Here is a 20154-nt window from a genome sequence, read left to right as displayed (position 1 = left end):
GATTTAAACATTCTTGTATCCTACCCTCACATTTTAAAAATATGCATTACTTTATGCACAAAATATTATTTGGCTTATATTCTGTAACTCTGAGATCTTTTAGCATAACAATTATTCAAGCATTAAACTAGTTGTAAAGGTCAGTCATTTTCATTTTTTTTTAACTTTAATCTTTTTGGTACTTATTGTATAATTAATATAAACAGGGGTGAAAACAGCAAATACTGGTTGGCTGGTCCTAGATCTAAGTCCATAAAGGCCAAGGATTGTTTAGAGCCTCAGAAACCAAATATATCTATATGTTTGTTTGTTTTTGAATTTCATGCAAAGCTACTCAAGGGCTATCTGCACTATATCTGTATGCTTGGGAACGTTCTAGGCTAGTTTAGGGTACCAGACATTCACATTGTTTATTATTAGGGTAATCAGTAAACATTAGTGCATTTTAATTCAAGTTTTAATGATCAAAATTACAATCCAGTTAACTCACAATTTAGACATGTCTTATAATATTTAGCCAATATGTTTACAAGTCAATTTTCTCTACAACATATTATAAACAGTCATTTACAAACAGAATATTTTGAAAAGCAGATAAAGATATTTCATTCACATGCCTTAAAAAAAAGGTTGGCAAAAGTAACAGGTATTTGAGTAGGTTTTAACTTATATATCAGGTAATTTATGAAAGAGTGAAGATTATTTTATGATATTTGATATTCAGTGGATTTGTGATATTTTTTGCATTTATAATACAAAATGAGAACATTTTGGGTTATTTTATTATATACTTACCTGTTTCCCCAAATTTTATCAGTTTATCTTTATGTAAACTCCATCTGAATGATTTCATACACAAATGGAATGTCTAATGAAAGAAAATATCTATTCTATGTAATTCTAAACAAATGGGAGAAAATTCTATACCATTAAAGTGAATGGCAAAAGGTGTAAACTCTACCTATATGCTGATCCTTTTTGATCATCCACCATTGTACCTTAATGAGTTTGTGCATTTCCAAGATGTTCAGATATTTTCAGGTTAAAAAAAAAAATATTTGTTTTGTAATTTTTCAACAGTCAATCAGCCAATTAAAGAAGGACCTTGCATATCAGTTTAAATTTAGTGTAAAAATCAAAATATACAAGGCATTCTAGAATTGGTTATACTAGTGTTTTGCTTCTGGCTCCATTGTCCTTAATTCCCCTCAAACATTTTTTCTCAATGGTTTTAAACAAATTGGGTAGATGGTTACTTTGGCAATACAAATCACAGAAATCTGTGAAGTGGCAACCACTTCTCTCATCCCTATAAACAATAGAATTTCAATAAATTTAATATACATTATGTGGATTGTCTTACTAGGAATGTCTACGTCATGGTCAGTTTGAGACAGCAGCTTCTTACCTCATCATCCTACAAAACTTGGAGGTTGTGGCAGTCAGTCGACAGCATGCTACCTTGCTACTGGATGGTGCACTAGATGGAGGAAAGTGGGAGGTGAGACTTAACTTTTACTCATTTGAAAGGAAACTTGTTTACCTGTGGGAAGGCAATAGAAAAGACTTTAGATACCCCTTTTAAAGTTGAAGTATTGGAAGTGAATGAAATCAGAATGACTGAAGGCAAGCAAAAGATATGGATAAAAGAAGTGGGATATGAGGTTTTCAGTTTCTGTGGATGGTAGGAAATGGCATGTGTGAACTTAGATTTAAGTGTATTAACAAAAGATAAATATGAAGTTTCAGATTACTTTTGATAATGAAAAGTCTGACATGTTCAGATTTGCCTGGAGAAGTAAGATGAAGTTTCAAGTTTCTTTGAATGAAAGAAAGTTGAAGGTTAAATTCTGTTGTTTTCTTTTGGAGTGGAAAATTTAAAGGCAAAAGTTTAAATGGGAAAAAAAGTAAGATTTTAAGTCTTTAATATAAGACTGAGTGGAAAAAGTAGGAGTTGAGGTAGGAAACAAGGAGTGATGAGGTTTCTGTTGGCAAGTGTGAGATATTAACTGTAGGTTTCTCCTCATTGATGAAAGCACAAAGTTAAAATTCGTTTTTCTTAACTAAAGAAATATATATAATTAAATTTTAAGATGAAAGAAACATGAAGATCATGTTTTCAATTTATTTGAATAAATGAAAGACTGGAAATAAGATTACTTTGAATAAGAAATTTGAAGGAAATATTTTAGATTTTATGAATGGAAAGGTTTAGGAAATTTGATTAATTCATTGAATAAAAAGTAAATACAATATAACTTTAGGTGTGACACTAAAAAATGGGCACTTTCACAAGCTTTATATTTTCATTTATCATCAAAGTAATTAACACAAAAGCTGATTTATTTACACTTGAACAACTACACAAAGGAAACATCAGTTATAACTGTAATGTGTTTAGTTATCTTTTGTCAATTCATGTTTACAGATTAGATTTACATTGCTTTCCAGATTATAATTCTAAATGAAAACTACAGATTTTTTAAATGAAACCATTTTCTACTTTGTATAAATTATAAATGAAATGCAAGCAAAAACATTTTACTATGAACAAGTAACAAAAAAAATTGATATTTTAGATGACTTAAGTAACTTTAAAAACTGTCACGATTCATCCTAAACACATAAAAACAAGATATTCAAATGTCAAAGGTCTTTTAATGAAGGATGAGATTATTAATGATATTATATAGAGAAATTAAGACCTTCAGACATATTTTCTAGAACATAAAACTTTTAACTTGCAATATGGCAATATTTGTAAACTGTTTTCTTTCTGGCTTCTTCAGAGTACACTCTTAACAACAAATGTCAGTTCCTATGCTCAAACTAAAAAATTTGAAGTTTGATCATGAAGTTTTCTTGGCTAGTTTTAATGTTATATTACTGTATACCAACATATTACTGAATGAAACAATACACACTTAGCCTCATGTTTATTCTTCCAAAATGCAGTGATCATTATTGATCTCTCTGGATTAGTCTATAGTCTGTAGAATTTGCAACAATAGGTTGTTGGTTTTACTTTAATAGAGAAGAGTATGATCAGTTTGATGGTTTGACTATGGGACTTTCTTTGGTACTTTCTCTTTCAGATTTGTTTACGATACATTATAAAAAGCATGGCTCGGCTGTTGCACAGCTGATTACATACATTTCTTACTAGCAAAAGTACCTGGCTCTGCAATGGTTATCAGGTTGATAAAGTGTAGCAAGTGCATAAAATTTATTGCGAAAATAAAAATTATTGATCCAGTTTTATACTAAGATTGTTTCTGAATTAAGGTATTTTCTGTTATATTAGCAATGTTTTTAATTTTTAAAAATCCTCTTTAATCAATGGAGGCTAAATTAAGAAATCAACAAATATTGTTCCAGTTTTATTATTTATACATTTCATTTAGTATGAGTGCAAAATTTCAAGTTTCTAGGTTCTTTCCTCTTTGATCTATAGGATTTGCATAATCTTTTCTGTTTTGTTTTTGCTAGCTGGCCTCATAAAAAGATGCATACTTGTGAACAAGTAATGATACTCAGGTGCACACCCCACATTTCCACCTAGTATGTATGCAAAATTTCAGGTTTCTCGGTTCTTTCCTTTTGGAGCTGTGGTGGTCACAGAGACTGTGACAGACATGCCATTTTATTATCATAGATACACATGCAGACACACTGTTCACTTTCCAAAGTCATTCTTCTTTTCTTAAATGTTTTATTTCAAAACACCAAAAACATCAATTTCATATATGAATTTATAAACCAGAAGACTTTCTTTCCTTGAAATGCTAATTGAAAGGTTCAGTAAAGGTTTTACTGTTGATCATAAGCCCACATTTACTGCTTTATATTTTGATTTTCAAAGTGTTGTTTTTAAATTCTTTAAACAGAATTTTATAGCTGTTTTAATTATTAGAGTTTATAAAATTGCAAGTTCTGTTTTTTAAAAGCCAGAAGCAAGCAATATGAAGAAGACTTATTTCTAAATATGAATACTTTTTTCATCTTGTGTAAGAAGGCCATATCAGAATAAGTGAACAAAGAAGAAATGTATGAATAGTGGAATGTAAACATAGCTATTTCTCTGCATTATGTTAATTAACTGTCAAATCATTTTCATATAAACTTCAAGTTAAAAATTAGTTATTGTTTCTGAAAGGATTAAAGAAAGGATAGAGGTTACTCATTGGTCATTTGTAGTTACTGCATACTATACTAGTAGTACAAAACACCAGAAATAACTTTTCAATGAACTTTATCAAAAATCACATCAACAGAACAAGAACTTTAAATATTTCCATACAAAGAAAGAGTAAGTTATGATGAAATTCAGGAGCTGACCATAACAGTTGCTATTTCTATTTGACACTTTTTATTTTATAACAGATTTCTCTTTACATTAACTGTTTATCACAGTAGAATCTTTCTATAAGTTTAAATGTATAATGACTCAGATGAGTCATGTGGGTACATGATAATTGAATGTAGTTTTGCATAGGTAAATTTTCAGCTTTAATGCATCTTCTCTGTTCCAGCTTTCCAAGGAGTTAGTGAGATTTCTTCGTGCAATAGGTAAGCTTCTTCATGTGATACTTATCTATTTACTGTCGTTACAACAAAGGAATGATCAGACATTTGTGGTTGCAATGACTTACAAAACTTAATTCTTTTAATAGAACAAGATTTTTTCAGTACTATTTTTGCTATGATGATTATGTTGCCTGTTAATAACAATACTAGAATATAGATTTTATTTACCTAAACTGTTCACTATTATGGATATATTAAGCATTTATAATGATAAAAATGTCTTATTCTACAACTGTATGGTTCTTTTTATTTATACCACTAATCCAAAGTATTTGTGTTCTAAATTTTATTTTAACAATAGTGTTATGGTATACTTTGCCTACTATGAAATAATAAACTTTATTTCATAGAATCTGCTTGATGTTATATAAGAGAAGATGAAAACTCTTTAGTCTGCTGGCTGAATGATAACATTTATGCAGTTTTTCAGTCAGTATTTTTTTCTAGGCTGGATTTGGTTCAATATGATTAGTCATTTTATATTTGGTCTTATAGCTTTTATGAAATTTATCAATGAGTGATTACTTACATTTTCTCTTCTTAGCACCATCTGATGTGGAATCTCCTCCCAGAACATCTCTGTCTATAGTGCCATCCACCAAATATAGTTTCCCTCATCATACACCCCCTGTAAGCCCAACAGCTGAAGATTTATCATTAGTTCTAGGTACACTACCAGTTGGGCGCTCTCGTGCTTACAGCAATGTTTCAGCTTCAAAAATGTCCCGAGCTCCAACTCATGAAGCAGCCAATATTGGATACCACAAAGATGTTAGTCACAGTCACAGTGATCCACAACTTATACCTCCAAAGAGGTTAGCAACTTTGACCTAATATATTGTATATGAATTATTTGTCTTATTGCTTAATGTACCTGGAATAGATATTTTAGAAGTAAATGTATTTCTTAGAACTATGTTTTTTATAAATCACAGTAATAGTTTGACATGGAGGTTTCATTGATTTTCAATAACTTTTAACCTGAAATCTGTGGTTGAAAATTATTACAGTTTAATTTAAATAGCCTTTACTAGTCTTATTAAAACCTACACCAATTATGTTTGTGATATTCACATTTACTATTTGATGATTTATCTTCTTGAAGGATAAGTTCTGTAGCAAAAGACACTGGATCAGCCGAGGACTTCTTTATAGACGCCATTTTGAATCGACATGCTCGGAAACTTTTGTTAGCTGGTCATCTTTGTGAACTGGGATATTTTGCTGCTTATCTGGACTTTCAGTTGATTTCGTTTCTAAGAAAAGAAAGGTTTGAACTAAAGTCTTGAGGCTATTCAATACTTAATCAGCTTAAAATTCTGTTCTATACTTTATACTGGTGTGAACTAAAAACTATCCTTATATAATTGAAAGGTCTGATTAGAACTCCAGTGCTAGCTAAATATAAATCAGTCAGTGGAAGTGCCACTAGGGGAGCTGATGGTATTTCTCAGTTTCTTCTTACATTACATGGTGGATATATACACTGCATGTACTTTCAGTCATTATAGGCATACTTAGGACAAAATATGAAACTATTTATATTCATAACTGGTAAAACAACTCTACAATTTCATCTCATTTTCAAATCCTTTTAATCCTTTGGGGAATTTTTTTCACACGTTTGTGTACATACTTCAAAGACAAATATATTTAATGAGATGTTATTAGGCATATGTTACTTATTGCTTTTTAATAAAATAAAATAACAATTACATTTAAATAATCAATAAGTACATGAGTAATTGTGATGTAATTTCAACCTTTATATTGCCACTGGCATAATTTTGAGAAAAACTTTCACAAACTCCGTACTATGGATTGCATGGGTACATCTGCTAGTATTTAAATGTGAGTGTCCATTTTTTTTTACAATTAACAATTTTTTATCTGCAGTACTCACAAGATATTATTTCACATTTCTTTACAACCAGTTCTGTAATATTCTCACTTAAACCCATCTTTAACATATTTGTCTGTACACATCTTTATTCAATGGCTTACTTTGTATAAATTGAGTTTTGAATCACTTTTTTATAGATTTGTTACTTCCTCATATATCTTGTACCAGTTTTTAATTTATTAAACTTATTATTATATATTTCTATGTATTGCTCTTGTAGCCCAAGAGTAATCATTGTATGACTTTGTCCATTTTGTCACTGTTTGCATTAACACAAATATTTTGAGTCTTGTGGTGCAAATCACTTGGGGAAAAAAAAAATGGGGTTTCCATCTATTTGTATACCAAACATACAAAACAAAATTTTTCATGTTGTTCATTATTTACCATCTTTTGTAACACTGTTTTGTCCATTATGTTTTCCTGCCACAAGGTGTTCCTTGTTGGGTAGTAAACTGTTTTTGATGACACATGGTGTTACAACCAAGAAAAATTAATGTGAATTAAATTTTATAAAACAAGATGGAACACTTCTGTCACATCACTATAAATAATGGTACAGATGTTATATTATTGAAGTAATCAGAGCTAAATGCAGACAAAAGAACTTGATTATATTAAAAATTAGGGGCAATAGTATTGAAAGAGCAACATTAAGATAATTTTAGTCTGCATATTGTGATGCATTGTAAAGCAACATTCTTCATCCCCATTGTTGAAAAGGATATGGTTTGCTTTATTGCTGTTAGCCAAGTAGTTAGTTCAGTGCTGTAATATTAAATTTGAGTTTCAACAAAGAAATAGATTTTTGGAAATTGGCATGTTAATGGAATATCTGTTAGATATTATTTTTGCAAAGATAGGCTTATTGATGAATGGTGGTTAAAACTAGTATGTAACTTGAAGTTGTGAAATGGACTTCCCTTTCCATTATTCTTTTATACCAAATAATCCAGAAGAATTTGTCCAACAATAGAAACCATCACAAGAATAATTTCCAATTATGTTTTGTCTAATAATTAATTTTTTTTAAATATACTTTTTGATCTTGGCACAGAGACTTTTGAGATAACATAAAGTGTTGTAGTTTTTTACCATAGCTCTCTAAGTCAGCATGAAATATTATTAAATTTAAGGTTTATGATACATTTTGAACTTAAAAGAAATGTGTATATTTTACTCCTAGTAATACAAGTTCCATGAATTATATTACTGAAGTTTGAGAAAGACAACAAGAAAACATTTCATGTAGCATTCAGGCTTTTAGTGTTTTCATATGTGCACTTTTTAAAAATATAACATGTTACAAACCAATATTTTTGGAATTTAGAAAGAAAAAAAAAAGACTTAAAACATAGCATTTAGGCTAAGTGATAGTAGTTATTTGGAGTAGGATAGCAAAAGTAAATAATGATAAAAGTTGATAAAAATAGTTATGCATTTTGATACTAGAATATGTGAAGTTACTTGTTCAAATGGTGTTTAATTTATACTTGGAAATGTTAGTAACAATGTGTTGTGATTAAAAATAATAAATGAAAATGGCATCAACAGTAAATGTAAGAATGTGTAGTGTTTAAGCGAACAGTAAACTTGTAAGAATATTTCGTAGTACAGGACATTAACAGAAAAAAAACACCTTGCCACCCCATATCAGAATCTTTAGCTTATGTTTGAAGGAATCTAAGCTCAGTGAGTTCTGTATTTTATTTTAGATTAAGAGCGGCCAAGGTAGAAGATTTTGTCTCTTCACTCAAACTCCTACATCATGAATTTCAGTGGCCTTTCCCATTCATTCATTCCACTTTACTCACAAACAACCTTAGGAAAAATTCAGGTATTGTCCATTCTTTCACTTGTTCTTTACTTCCAGCCATCTCAAAGATCAACCATGATGAAATTAATATAAAACCAAAGAAACAATCACATTTAATTCTTCATCCTTTTCAGAAATAATAAAATGACTCATTTCTCAGGTTTTATGTTAAACTTAATAGTATAGACAATGCACCATTAAGCTGTATATAGTGTGTAACAACATCTAAGGTTTTGTTTGGAATTGTCTTAATATCCACAAAAACAATTTACATAATTTAAGGCTTTCAATTCATTTATGTTGTCTAAAACCTTATTAAATTTTAAAATTATGTTGCACAGTTGCTACTACTAGCTAAATTTTCAGTTAAGTTACAATAAATATACATTTGTATGTAGATGAACCACTGGCATATTGAAATATTTCAAAAAACAAAAGTAGTAAAACCTATATCTTATTTGGTTATAAGTGCATTACAAGTATAATTTTGTGTAAGTAAACACTTTGCAATTATTTTGTATGATGTATACAAATGATTTCTTTTTTGTATTTTGTTTATTTGAGTCATTCATGTGTATATAACACTCGGATAGTTACAATCCCTGCACAACTGATTTGGATTATTAAGTAATGTGCAAATGTATGTTTAAGTTAGGCCACAGTTAATGACATAGTAAAGGTTATGTACTTTTAATTCAGTAGCTATGAGGTCATCATTCTTCTCTCTGTGTTTCAAATAGTTTTTAGGCTCATGTAAAATGAAGGAGTGTTTTGTTTTTTTATTTTACACTTGACTGTCACTTGAGATGTTTCTAACCCTTATTTACATTTATAAACATCTATGTCAATTAACATCAAGAAATAAAAACATACTGGCTTTTTGAAAGAGAGTTGTATGTACAGTAAAAAAACTTGTACAAATGGTACACGTAGAAGAGTTACTCACTTAAATAATGATGGTATTTCTAAAAAATCAGGTGAGTGGGTTGTACTGCTATATTTCTTTTAAGAATAGCTTTTAAAAACTTCATTAAAAGTGGATCATACATCATATACAATGCAAGATTTAAAGCTGTCTCTGTTTTACTGTAAATGTATTAAAATCAAATACCATGTTTCAGTTTCTGCACAAAATATTATAATTTGGTGACCTGTATTTATTTTAGTATATCTAAGCTCTTTCATGAGAACTTAGTGTGTGAAATGTCTGCATACGATGTTTCTCAAGTATGTTTTAATGATTTGTTAGTTCTTCATACCTCTTTCAAGTAGAATTCAATCATTCCTTAACTGTGATCTGTGTCAACAAAAAATTGTGATATAGCTCATTAATTACTATCAACCTATCTCATACAGGTTTTGGGTATGATTCTTTTCGACTTCATACATTCTTTTAAAAGTCTTAGACTGGCTCATGCTTGTAACTTCTTAAAAACTGTTAAGGGTTAAAAGTGTAAAACATCTTGAAAAATTAATATAAAATCTGGACTGACATAGTAAAAATAAGAAATAAAGTGCAAGGTACATTTGCAAAAAAACACTTTGAAGAATATATTTAACAGTTTTCTCAGTATTAACATGACGTATATTACAAAAATTATCCATTATTTAAATGTGATTTTCTGTACAACTGACAAGTAAACTGATGATTTTTATATAGCTCACCTTGAAGTGAAATATAAAACTGATATTTAGTATGTTAAAACCAGCTTGTCTTTGTAAACTTTATCATGAATTCTATCCACCCATGCTTCTACAACAGTTAACAGTGGACTTGAAAACAATCTGACACCACTACCAACCATGTATCTCCCACAGTCTAATACAAACAGTATTCCTAGTCCAGACTGTATTGATGGTCCACCTTCTAAACCACAGTCTTTACTACCAGTTAGTTCTCAGGATATTCCAGCCAGTTCTAGTGGCTGTGATACAACTGGATCACCTACTATTGAAGCAGTGCTACTTCCACAGTCTGCCAAAGGTAGTTAGTTATATGTACTTTTAATATCATACTTTATTCTGTCACCATATAACAAAATGTATTAAAGTATAATAAACCACTAAATTGTTGAACTTAACTTTTTTAGCAGTATCATAATAGATTGTGTTGTTTTTTTCAATATTTACAGAAAAATATTGAACAGGTATTTTAGTCTTCATTGGATGAAGATTGTACCAAAAGTAACTGGTTCTGTAGAAATTACATTTCTCTATTATTTTTTTTTAATTATATTAGTTAATATCATATTTCAAAGCTAACCTTTCATTACTCGTATTACAAGGCAGAATTTAATTTTCTAAAATTTTTACAAAGCTGGAGGTTATTCTTCTATAAAATCATTTCACGTGCCAAATATTTCATTTTAAATGGTATCACTTTTCTGAATAATGGAATATTAAGTATTTCTACATCAGGAAAATTTATTTTCATGAACAATATTACCATACTAGGTGTTACAACCTCAGAAGTTAGTTATGTACAATATTTAATACTGAAATAAGGTGTTACTGCTTCAGGAACTTGGTTTCCTTGTTGAATATGAATCACCTTAACAATTGTACTACTCCAGAAACTATTCATTCTGTGTGGTCATTAACTTTACTACGGGAACTATTCATCCCCTGCAATATGATTGTACTATTCCACGAATTAGGTTTTTTCTTCCTGTGGAACATAAGTATAATTTGCATTTATTTTACATCAGTAATTTGCTTAATCTAAGCTATTTTTTCACTGATAATAAGCTAGGTAGTAGTGTACAAGAATTTATACTTAGTTTACCAAGTGTACCAAGACAGTGAAAGTTGTAGTTTTACTGTACAATATTACTATGTTTAATTTTTACTGCTTTATAAAGTGAGTTACCATCTTGTAATAGATACAGAAAGTCTTCTAACACAAGACACGTCTGAAAGTGGTTCTATGTGGGGTGAAGAAAGCTTCTCTACTTTTGAAGATGATGGATATGCCTCTTTATCCATGACAACTGACTTAGAAACAATTACCCAGGAGCTTGCTAGCCGGGGCTCTCAACAATCTGAAGTTCAGCTTAGGTAGAGAAGACACTACAGAGTGATTGTCTTGTACATTGTTAAAGCTACAGACTAGAAATAAAAATACAGAAGAAAGATAAGGAAAAATAGACTTGTAAATTTTGAAAAATATGTAATTTAGTCAGTCTGGAGAGTTAAGCAATATTATGTGATTTATTTAATAATTTATACATGAAATTCATCTGTGTGTGTGTGTGTGTGTACATATGTATGTATAAAGTAGTATTGTGTGATACTTGTAAATATTATAAACGTTAAATGACAATGTATATGAAATAATACATATCACTTCATGTACTTTTTGCTGCAGGTATCTATTACAAGTAATGTTAGAAGCAGGATGTCTTGACTGGTCGCTGCTGATATCTATTCTTCTACGTGATGCCATGGCAATAGCTCGTGTTGTCAATGCTGTCAAACAACCTGAGCTATCCCAAGGAGTAGCTCAACAACTTTTGGATGGTCTTGGGTCACTACAGCATTGGATAGAAACAGAATGGTGAGGATAAATATTCATTTATCAATATCGGGCATGCTTTAACATTATTATTGCTGTAATATCTAATTAAAACTTCTCTCTCTCTCTTACCATTTCTAGTGTTGGATATAAACCTTTCATGCTAGCTATTCGAAACCAGATCAAAGCTCTAACAAAGCAAGCAAATCAGAAACCCCAAGTGTTGAAGCTACATAGTCCTATTGGTCAGGAATTGCAAGATTCATGGGTTATTGAAGAAGAAGACTCTGTCTCCAGTTCTTCAGTGACAACACCTTACTCAGAACAGACTAATAAAAAGATAACTGTTTCCAAAGAAGAAAAACAAGAAACGTCTGTAATAAAAGATTTGACTTGTAAAAGTAACGACCTTGTACAAGAACCAAAAATAGCAGAAGGACGTAAGAATGAATGTGCTATATCTTAGTGAGGAAAAAATTTATGAGTTGTATGAAAACTCAATACTGTGATCTGAATATTTTTAGTATTTGTAATGCATGCTATACTATGAGCATCCGATCCAAGTTACTTTTGAATGATATGAAGCTATTCAGGTGGGGTTTCTTCAACAATAGTGTTCATCATTTACTAGTTTTATTCACTACATGGACATCAAACAAGTTATGGTTTTAAATGGACAATGCACTTAAAACATTTAAAAACCTTCACTGCACTTGTAGGAATTTTACACATCTTCAGCCAGTCCTGCTGCATCAGTTTTTGATGTATGAAGACGTTTGGTGACAAATGTTACTTGTTACTTGTATTATACATCAGAGGAGGTGTAAGGCAGCAGTAACAGAAAGAAAAAGATCTTGAGGGAAAACATTTCAATTGTTTCTTTTTAACCAGTTTTTGAGGGTTTGAAGATATTTTTATCCTCAGCTTATCCCATAGTTTCACAATGCACACATGTGGACTTCATTATTTCAGTTCTTCTTTCTTACTGAAACACCTAAAGAGTATCATAGTCAGTGAAAATATTAGGGTAAGGCATTTTTTGTACATTTGTCAAATATATTGTTTTGTAACAAAGTATTTACAAAAGAAATAATCTTATATTGAAAGAATACAACCAAGTGAAAGAGTTAGTTGATACTGTATGTATGAGTAAAATTAAAAACTTACATCATTGCCTACTAAATAGAGCAGAAACAATCTTCACAGTTTAAATACCTTTTCAGTAAATACCCATAGGCAGCTTGTTACTAAAATGTTTAAAAGTTTTCTGTAAATACATGTAAAAGTACTTTCTGTGATCTTGAACTGCAACCTTAAACACCAGCAGTAGTGCAGAATTATTTTTCTGTTAATTATTAGGAAAAAAATTACGTATGGCAATGAAAAATACTATTTAACAACACTCACAATAATGTACAAATAAGAGACTGGAACAAACTTTATGTAAATACTCAAGGCTATAAATGAATTAGCTTGTGTTTATTAAACTTTTCTTCTCCTGCCAATGTGCTGTTGTGACCTAGTATCTTAAAAGAAAATATGTAGAGGAACTAAACTTAGTAAAGCCTAGTTGCTTTGTATGCCAAGAGAAATTAATTTGTTTAAATAATACAAAGCATCTATGTTTTAGTTTTGATAACTTTTTGTAATCATGCCTCTTTGATAAACATTTTAAAGATGCTCAATGAAAACTTGGGTTGTAGTGATTTGTTTTGTTTTTGAAGAGTAAATGTTTGGCTCAAGTGAGAATAGGTCTTGGTTGTTAAATTATTTGGTAAACCTTTTGTGCTGTGTGACATGTTGAAATATAACAATTAGGGTAAATGGTTTTAGCTCTTGGCTTAATTGTTGAGATTTAATTAAATATTACTTAAATTTAAAGTTTTCTTGGAACAGTGTAAGTACATAGATCAATTATTTTTTCTTTCAGTTGTATGTAAAATGTGAAATTCGTAGGAGTGGTGTAGATACAATTGTAGTAATATGAGAATTATAGCAAAATATTTTTGTACTTGACATTTAGTTAATATACTGGGAACCATATTTTCAATTATTTGTTTTAATAAATTAGTTTTCTTTTCCAGAAACCTAATATTGTCAGAACTCAGAAAAATGAGGTTCCTATATCTGTTAAAAGAAATGTGAAATGCTACATCTTTAACCAGCATATATTGTATACTATGTTATTGTATAATATGTTAAATTTGACTGGATAAATTTGGTTTATCCTTGGTCCAAGTAGTTACAAAAATGTTTATTATCTCGTCTTATTTCTTTTAAAAAAGTCAAATACAGTATAGGTGTATTCAGAATGAAGTAACATACTTATTTTATAACTGCTAATAATGCTTTTCATTCATTAGTTCTCTCATAACTGTAAGCGTAGTGGACATTACATCAAAACTTTTTGTGGATTTTTGTAACCTTCATTCCTCTATTTTGAAACCATTGGGGCCAACTTTGTTCATTTATATTTAAGAGGTGGTGGTTAATATAACTTTAATAAGAAACAACTGTGTATATTGTAGATTTTAACATTTTATTGTTTTGTTGCATTTTTAAACATGTAGAAAATATAATACAAAGCTCAGATCTTAAAGATAATAAAGCTATTCAAATAGTAGTTTCATCATCAGTCACGTGCACAAAGTTATTCACATTACATTAACTGTGTAATTTGGTTTTAAAATCATGCCTGTCATTTATAATATATTAAAAAGTGTATGTAATAAAGTGCTTTCGAGCATTGTTGAAAAGTAAACCATGCTTTGTTTTTTCAAAAAAACTTCTATGCTGTTTGATTGTAGGAAGCAAAAAAGCAACATCAAGAAAAGTACTATTGCTTTACGAAGTAACTATCATATTCTGCTTGACCTGTTTTGTTGCTTCCATAAATAGTTACAGAAACGAAGTGGTTGAAATATGTATATTGTATCATTCCCTGTTTAAAATTAACTGTATATTCTTTAGTGAATCTCCACAGGTTAAACAAAATGTGGTTACTGCTTTTCTAGGAATTCTTTTCAAGATACTTTCAGTGAAATCTCAACTACTGATGCTGCTAAACAAACTGAAGTAGTAAATAGTGACAACTGTAACTTATTAAAATTAAATTAAATACTTTATTACAATACATTTATAACCATGAAACTATACATACTATAACTCAATGTACTGAAATTTTTAAGAATTAAATTTCTTAATAACATACTTTATCTCGTATTTTCCCCACCCTAACACTATCTGTACTGAATTCTGTGTACAGTGATGCTAAATAAAATCAAAAGTGCTTTTTTTCCTAGAAGGGCTGTAGATTGTAACAGACAATTACTTCTCTTTAAAAGTTTCATGTTTCTAACCTTTCTATATGTTGTTTCTTTACTGTATTCATTACCATGGCAACCAGTAAATCATCTGAAAGGATAATCAAGAGCTTTGGGTAAAGACAGTATCAAACAGTACATGTTTTTCACAAGTAGATAACCATGTCAAATCATAATTATTTTCATATGTTTTCTAATCAAGTTAATTTGTTAATATATACATGTGATTTAGTAAGCTTTTGTGTTTGTTTTTCACGATGCTGGTCGACCAAAAATAATTTGTATAGCTTCAGATATACAGTTTAGAACAAAACATAAACCAGCCATTAAAAATGTCTCAAAACTATGTAATTAACTGGATTTTTAACTATAAATATATTTAAAAGATTCCATTAGTGCTTGGTACAACATCTTTATTATAAACACAAGGTTTCATTACCACCTATTCGCTTTAAGCTCTGAAACAAAAGTCTTCTGATTTATAGACATTTCTTAATTTCCATTTCCAACAGCAATGTTGGAGAGAATTATAGACATTTCTTAAAGAGACAGAAAATAGGTGGTGTATATATATATATATATATATATATCGCTTGAACACAATTAGTGATATCTTAATTTAAAAACAAACAAATTTTATACTCTAGTTGTAATATTTCAAATATAGTATGTGTTGTTAATTGGCTGAATGACCTGAAGCCCTCATAAGGGAATCGAAAAGTAAGTTATAGCATCACCATGTTACTTGACTAAGAGAAGCAATTTGAAAAATCAAAACTTTAATATAAAATTTGATTCTTAAACTACATTTTAATGCTAAGTTTATAAACATGCATTGATAATAAAGTAAATAATCAAATTTTAAACATGTCTATACATAAAAACAAAATGCATTGTAACTACCTCTATCAGAGTAATGTGAACCTTATGTACTCATCTTTAATTCATAACACTATAAAACATAGTAAATCTCATTACATAAAAATGTTTAGTATATGAAATATTAAATTATCAAATGCAATTTTGTTAATTGCAAAGCTACACAATGTGCTATCTTTACTGTATCCACTACAGGATACTGAATTTTAGGGTTATATAAGCCTTCAAGGTTACAGCTGGAAATGTACCCATGGTCTAAGTTCAGTATCTGATCAAACAAAATAAAATTGGTCATTTCATGTAAAATTTAAAGCAAAATAACATGCCTCAAATATTTTATTATTAACAATCTCTTACTGTTAACTATCCATAATTCAATACTGAAGATAGCTCAATATTCAGAATGTTATTCATAAATAAAAATACTGGCCTATTTGGTTTAATAATTTCTAACAGTATGCTCTATATTTAAGGTTTTGCAATACACAAAATGTAACTAAGAACAGACATAATCAATAATATAGTATTTCAAAGTTAACTACAATAATTAACTTATTACCTTCTTTTGATAAGGTTAAAAGGTACCTGATATCTTGCTGCAGATCCAAATAGTTCCATAAATCTAAAACTTCAGTTATCCACAATGTCTCAACATCCATATTATTCTGCAGATTCATTAGTTTCACAGCTCTTACAGAAGGAATAACAGAATTATCTTGAAGATCTCCAAGAACCATACAGTATTGTCCTGTAAATCAATGAACATTGCTTCTACACTGACACTTATATGCTGGTTTTTGTGAATATTTATGAACAGATTTTAGGAAATGATTTAATCTATATAACAAAAAAATAAATTTAAATACATATATAATTAAGAGATTATTCACCACAGGATGTCCTGAGTTATAATCAAACAGAATAAACTAGATGCTGATGTTTTCCATGATTTTCAGCAATAACTTTGTATTTTGTTGTCTTTGCCTGAAGTATTTCTATTGCCTTAAATTACAACTTAAAGGGATTCACTATTATATCATGTACCCAAAAACAAATTTAAAAATTTGAAAAGTTTCTATTTTCAAACTCAAAATTATACAGATGAGACAGTCCAGGGGTAAATATATCTGCCAATATTTATTCCTACCACAAGCTGTCCCTTCTTCTAGAAGGTGTTTCTCTTCTAAAAATTCAGCTGAGCTCACCAAGCTTGATCCAATCTCCTGCTCCAGGTGCCTTCTGAACAGCAACTACAGTGGCCACACCTGACCCATCATCAAGAAGGAGAGAGTCTTGCTGGTTGTTAACCTGGAACAAAGTGTTTAAATCTTATTTAATTATTAAAATGTACAGTTATTAGTAAAGCTTCTTTACATTCTTTCACACAACTAACTGTTGTTTAAAAGGCTTACAGGCAAAAAAAGATATGTTGTTTTTTTTCTTCTGCTATGAAATCAGACCAGAGAAAAAAAGCAGTTTTCACACACGTTTGTTGTGTTTAATTATTAAAATGACAATTTTCCATCAAAAAATTTTTAGACAGATTCTAAGGGTAAACTTATTCATCATCCAAATAGTTATAAATTAATTTCAATCATGAAAACAAAGGACAAATACGGTGTTGGAAAGGTTATTCCACTACTAAAGTCACCCATAATAAAGAAAAAAATCAGTAACATTCTATCTAAATGAAACATTTGATGCTCCTACATTCATCCAACAAATAATACAAACTATTAGCACAAACTACATTATCATGTAAAGTATTCCAGACATTAGTAATAATACAATAGAACTTGTGTCAGTTTTTAAAGCCTGTACTTATTTTCTGGGCTATTCAAATCACCATTAAAAAAAAAAAAATTCACACCTGTAATCAATTCAAACCATAAAAACATTGAAAACCTGAACCATATCTAAGTTAATAATCTAAACAGATATATTTTCTACTTTAAGGAAACCAAAACTGAACTCATTACTCTATGTTAGGTCTAACCAAAGTAAGTCTTGCAAGACTGATAACATTTCAGTTTCCTACTTCAACATTTTTGAAACTGCATGGTATAATAAACCAGATACTTCTAATACTACAATCAATAGAACTAGAATTTCCGGCTTTTCTTAACAATAATTCGTAGCTTTACCTTTTTCCACAGCATCATTATTTTTCTCACATAAAAATATAAATCCACATTTTAATTTATGCTACTGAATCACAGCACTATATTTTCAAATATTTAAACACTTAATATACACTTCATAACCCAAACATCTTCCTCAGTACTAGCATTCCTACGAACAATTTCTTGTGTCAGTGGTACACAGTTTAGTTATAGCATTTGTACAGAAATCTTCACATAAATTATACTAATCACTTAATATACTAACATAAATAATTACTTTTGATACTATCAAAACAAATATATAACACTTAAAAGTTTTACATCAAACACACAGTTTTGTTATTTCCATGTTACGATCAACATCCCAATATGTACATATACATATTAACAGTGCACCAGTAATACGGACTACAAGTTACAGTAATGTTTTTTCTTAAAATACAAAAAGAATATAGACCCACAATGTTTAAACTTATTCATAAGGATAAGATATATTATCTTCCATTTTCAAATTAAGATACAGAATAAGATTTCTCTTATGTAAAATGAACTACAAATATCTGTAACCAAAGTCTGAACTACACATTCTAGCCAAAAAAACTGGGCTAAAAATTTAAATTGTTATCATCCAATTAAATTTCAAGGCCAGAAATTTAAATCTGTTTCAATGTTACTATAATGCTTTAACATTATGTCATTAGGATGTTCAAAATTAAGTTTTGTTTTGTTTGTTTTTGAATTTTGCACAAAGCTACACTAGGGCTATCTGCACTAGCTGTCCCTAATTTAGCAGTGTAAGACTAGAGGGAAGGTAGCTAGTCATCATCACCCACTGCCAACTCTTGGGCTACTCTTTTATCAGTGAATAGTGGGATTGGCCATGACACTCTAATGCCCCCATGGCTGAAAGGGCAAGCATATTTGGTGTGACTGGGATTTAATCCCATGACCCTTAGATTACAAGTCAAATCCCTTATCCACCTGGCCATACTGGGCTGAAAATTAAGTATCATTAAATTACTTGATTTTTAACTAACACAGTTTAAATTCAGACACTTTAATTCGTCAATCATCTTTTACTGGAGTTATTCAAATATTTTAATTTGTTAAAGTAAAAATGAAACTAAAACAACTTTATTAAAGTTTTAGTATGACAGCATAACAACACTTTATTTCAATGATTTACAAAGACAAATATACAATAAGTTTTTTCAAATGTCAAATACCTTGTAAATTACATGTAAAGTTGTATAAACAAGGTATGTGGTCAATTTTTTACAGACTTACAGTTTGGATTCTGGATCAAGTAACAAATAATACTAAAAGATGGCTCACAAAATTAATTTATGAATGAGGTCCAGATTACTGATAGCCTAATGTTATCCTTGATAACAACAGTGATATCAATGACACCAATATTAACAATAAATAACATGAGGGCTTCGGTACTTGGAAGTTAGATTAGTACGAAACAGTGAGCTGGTCCCTACCTGTACAATCAACCCCTGTATCCATACTAATCCAAGAGTAAAAGTTTTGTTCTTCATTTTCATGTTCCATTTAAATAACTTTTTTCCATCATCAAACCGTTCTTCATCCCCAGTAGCTGTAAGTTTTGTCAGGTGCCTAATAAATACCTTCCGAGCTGGAATGTCTAGAATCGTTTTCTCGCTCATTCCGATAACTCCTTCAGAATATAATTACTGTTTTCTTCTTCCGAAAAAATGTACGCTACTCTACTCTCAAACCATGTCTTTTCTGATTTGATAACGCATTCTCAAGAAATGGACAATATAAATATGGCTTAGATGAAGCTACAATTTTGAACTGTATAACATAACATTTTTCCTTTTCTCTTTCATTTGTTTTCTTGAGATATTTCAGAAATTGAATTCTATTAATACAAAAGGTTTGGGCGACATTGCGTTTATTTTTGCCCTTAATGCCCAAAAAGTTGAATGAATAAGCACAATCCTCGAAACCATTACAGATATACAGCTGGTAGTTAG

General features: G+C 29.8%; 2 protein-coding genes across 9 annotated transcripts in view; one reads left to right on the top strand and one right to left on the bottom strand.

Moving 5' to 3' along the window:
* Rich (Guanine nucleotide exchange factor subunit Rich) overlaps nucleotides 1–14581 on the top strand; it is a 69626-nt gene extending 55045 nt beyond the window's left edge. The window contains exons 26-34 of the mRNA XM_076451163.1: nucleotides 1367–1501; nucleotides 4533–4569; nucleotides 5132–5402; nucleotides 5693–5857; nucleotides 8206–8327; nucleotides 10069–10290; nucleotides 11189–11363; nucleotides 11674–11862; nucleotides 11962–14581. Of these exons, the coding sequence (XP_076307278.1) occupies nucleotides 1367–1501; nucleotides 4533–4569; nucleotides 5132–5402; nucleotides 5693–5857; nucleotides 8206–8327; nucleotides 10069–10290; nucleotides 11189–11363; nucleotides 11674–11862; nucleotides 11962–12286 (1641 nt within the window). The 3' untranslated portion in view covers nucleotides 12287–14581. The remainder of the gene's footprint in view (nucleotides 1–1366; nucleotides 1502–4532; nucleotides 4570–5131; nucleotides 5403–5692; nucleotides 5858–8205; nucleotides 8328–10068; nucleotides 10291–11188; nucleotides 11364–11673; nucleotides 11863–11961) is intronic.
* On the bottom strand, nucleotides 440–19911 carry LOC143223319 (recQ-mediated genome instability protein 2-like). 8 transcript variants are annotated; one of them, XR_013012820.1, is made up of 6 exons: nucleotides 19636–19911; nucleotides 17228–17330; nucleotides 16582–16770; nucleotides 15180–15234; nucleotides 5117–5843; nucleotides 440–1480 (listed from the first exon to the last, which is right to left on the bottom strand). XR_013012820.1 is itself a non-coding variant. In XM_076451157.1 (5 exons), the coding sequence occupies exons 1-5, from the start codon at nucleotides 19819–19821 to the stop codon at nucleotides 12784–12786; spliced, it is 564 nt and encodes a 187-aa protein (XP_076307272.1). In that variant the 5' UTR covers nucleotides 19822–19911; the 3' UTR covers nucleotides 12681–12783. The 8 variants fall into 8 exon arrangements, 6 of the variants coding, with proteins under 6 accessions (XP_076307275.1, XP_076307274.1, XP_076307273.1 ...); XR_013012822.1 differs by lacking the exon at nucleotides 15180–15234 and having other exon boundaries at nucleotides 16608–16770; nucleotides 19636–19909; XM_076451157.1 differs by lacking the exons at nucleotides 440–1480; nucleotides 5117–5843 and adding an exon at nucleotides 12681–12814.
* Nucleotides 19912–20154: the final 243 nt, after the last annotated feature.

Source organism: Tachypleus tridentatus, chromosome 8, assembly GCF_004210375.1.
Source record: "Tachypleus tridentatus isolate NWPU-2018 chromosome 8, ASM421037v1, whole genome shotgun sequence".
NCBI lineage: Eukaryota > Metazoa > Arthropoda > Merostomata > Xiphosura > Limulidae > Tachypleus > Tachypleus tridentatus.
The sequence above is the reverse complement of the archived record's forward strand: the minus strand, read 5'-3'. Positions and strand labels throughout refer to the sequence as shown.

Bases quoted from the DNA above. Each gene is read 5' to 3' on its own strand.
- LOC143223319 (XM_076451157.1), bottom strand. From the start codon at position 19,821: ATGAGCGAGAAAACGATTCTAGACATTCCAGCTCGGAAGGTATTTATT. The intron at 17,331-19,635 runs GTAGGGACCAGC...ACTTTGTTCCAG, and splicing joins TACAGGGGTTGATTGTACAG to GTTAACAACCAGCAAGACTC. The intron at 16,771-17,227 runs GTGAGCTCAGCT...ATTGATTTACAG, and splicing joins AGGAGATTGGATCAAGCTTG to GACAATACTGTATGGTTCTT.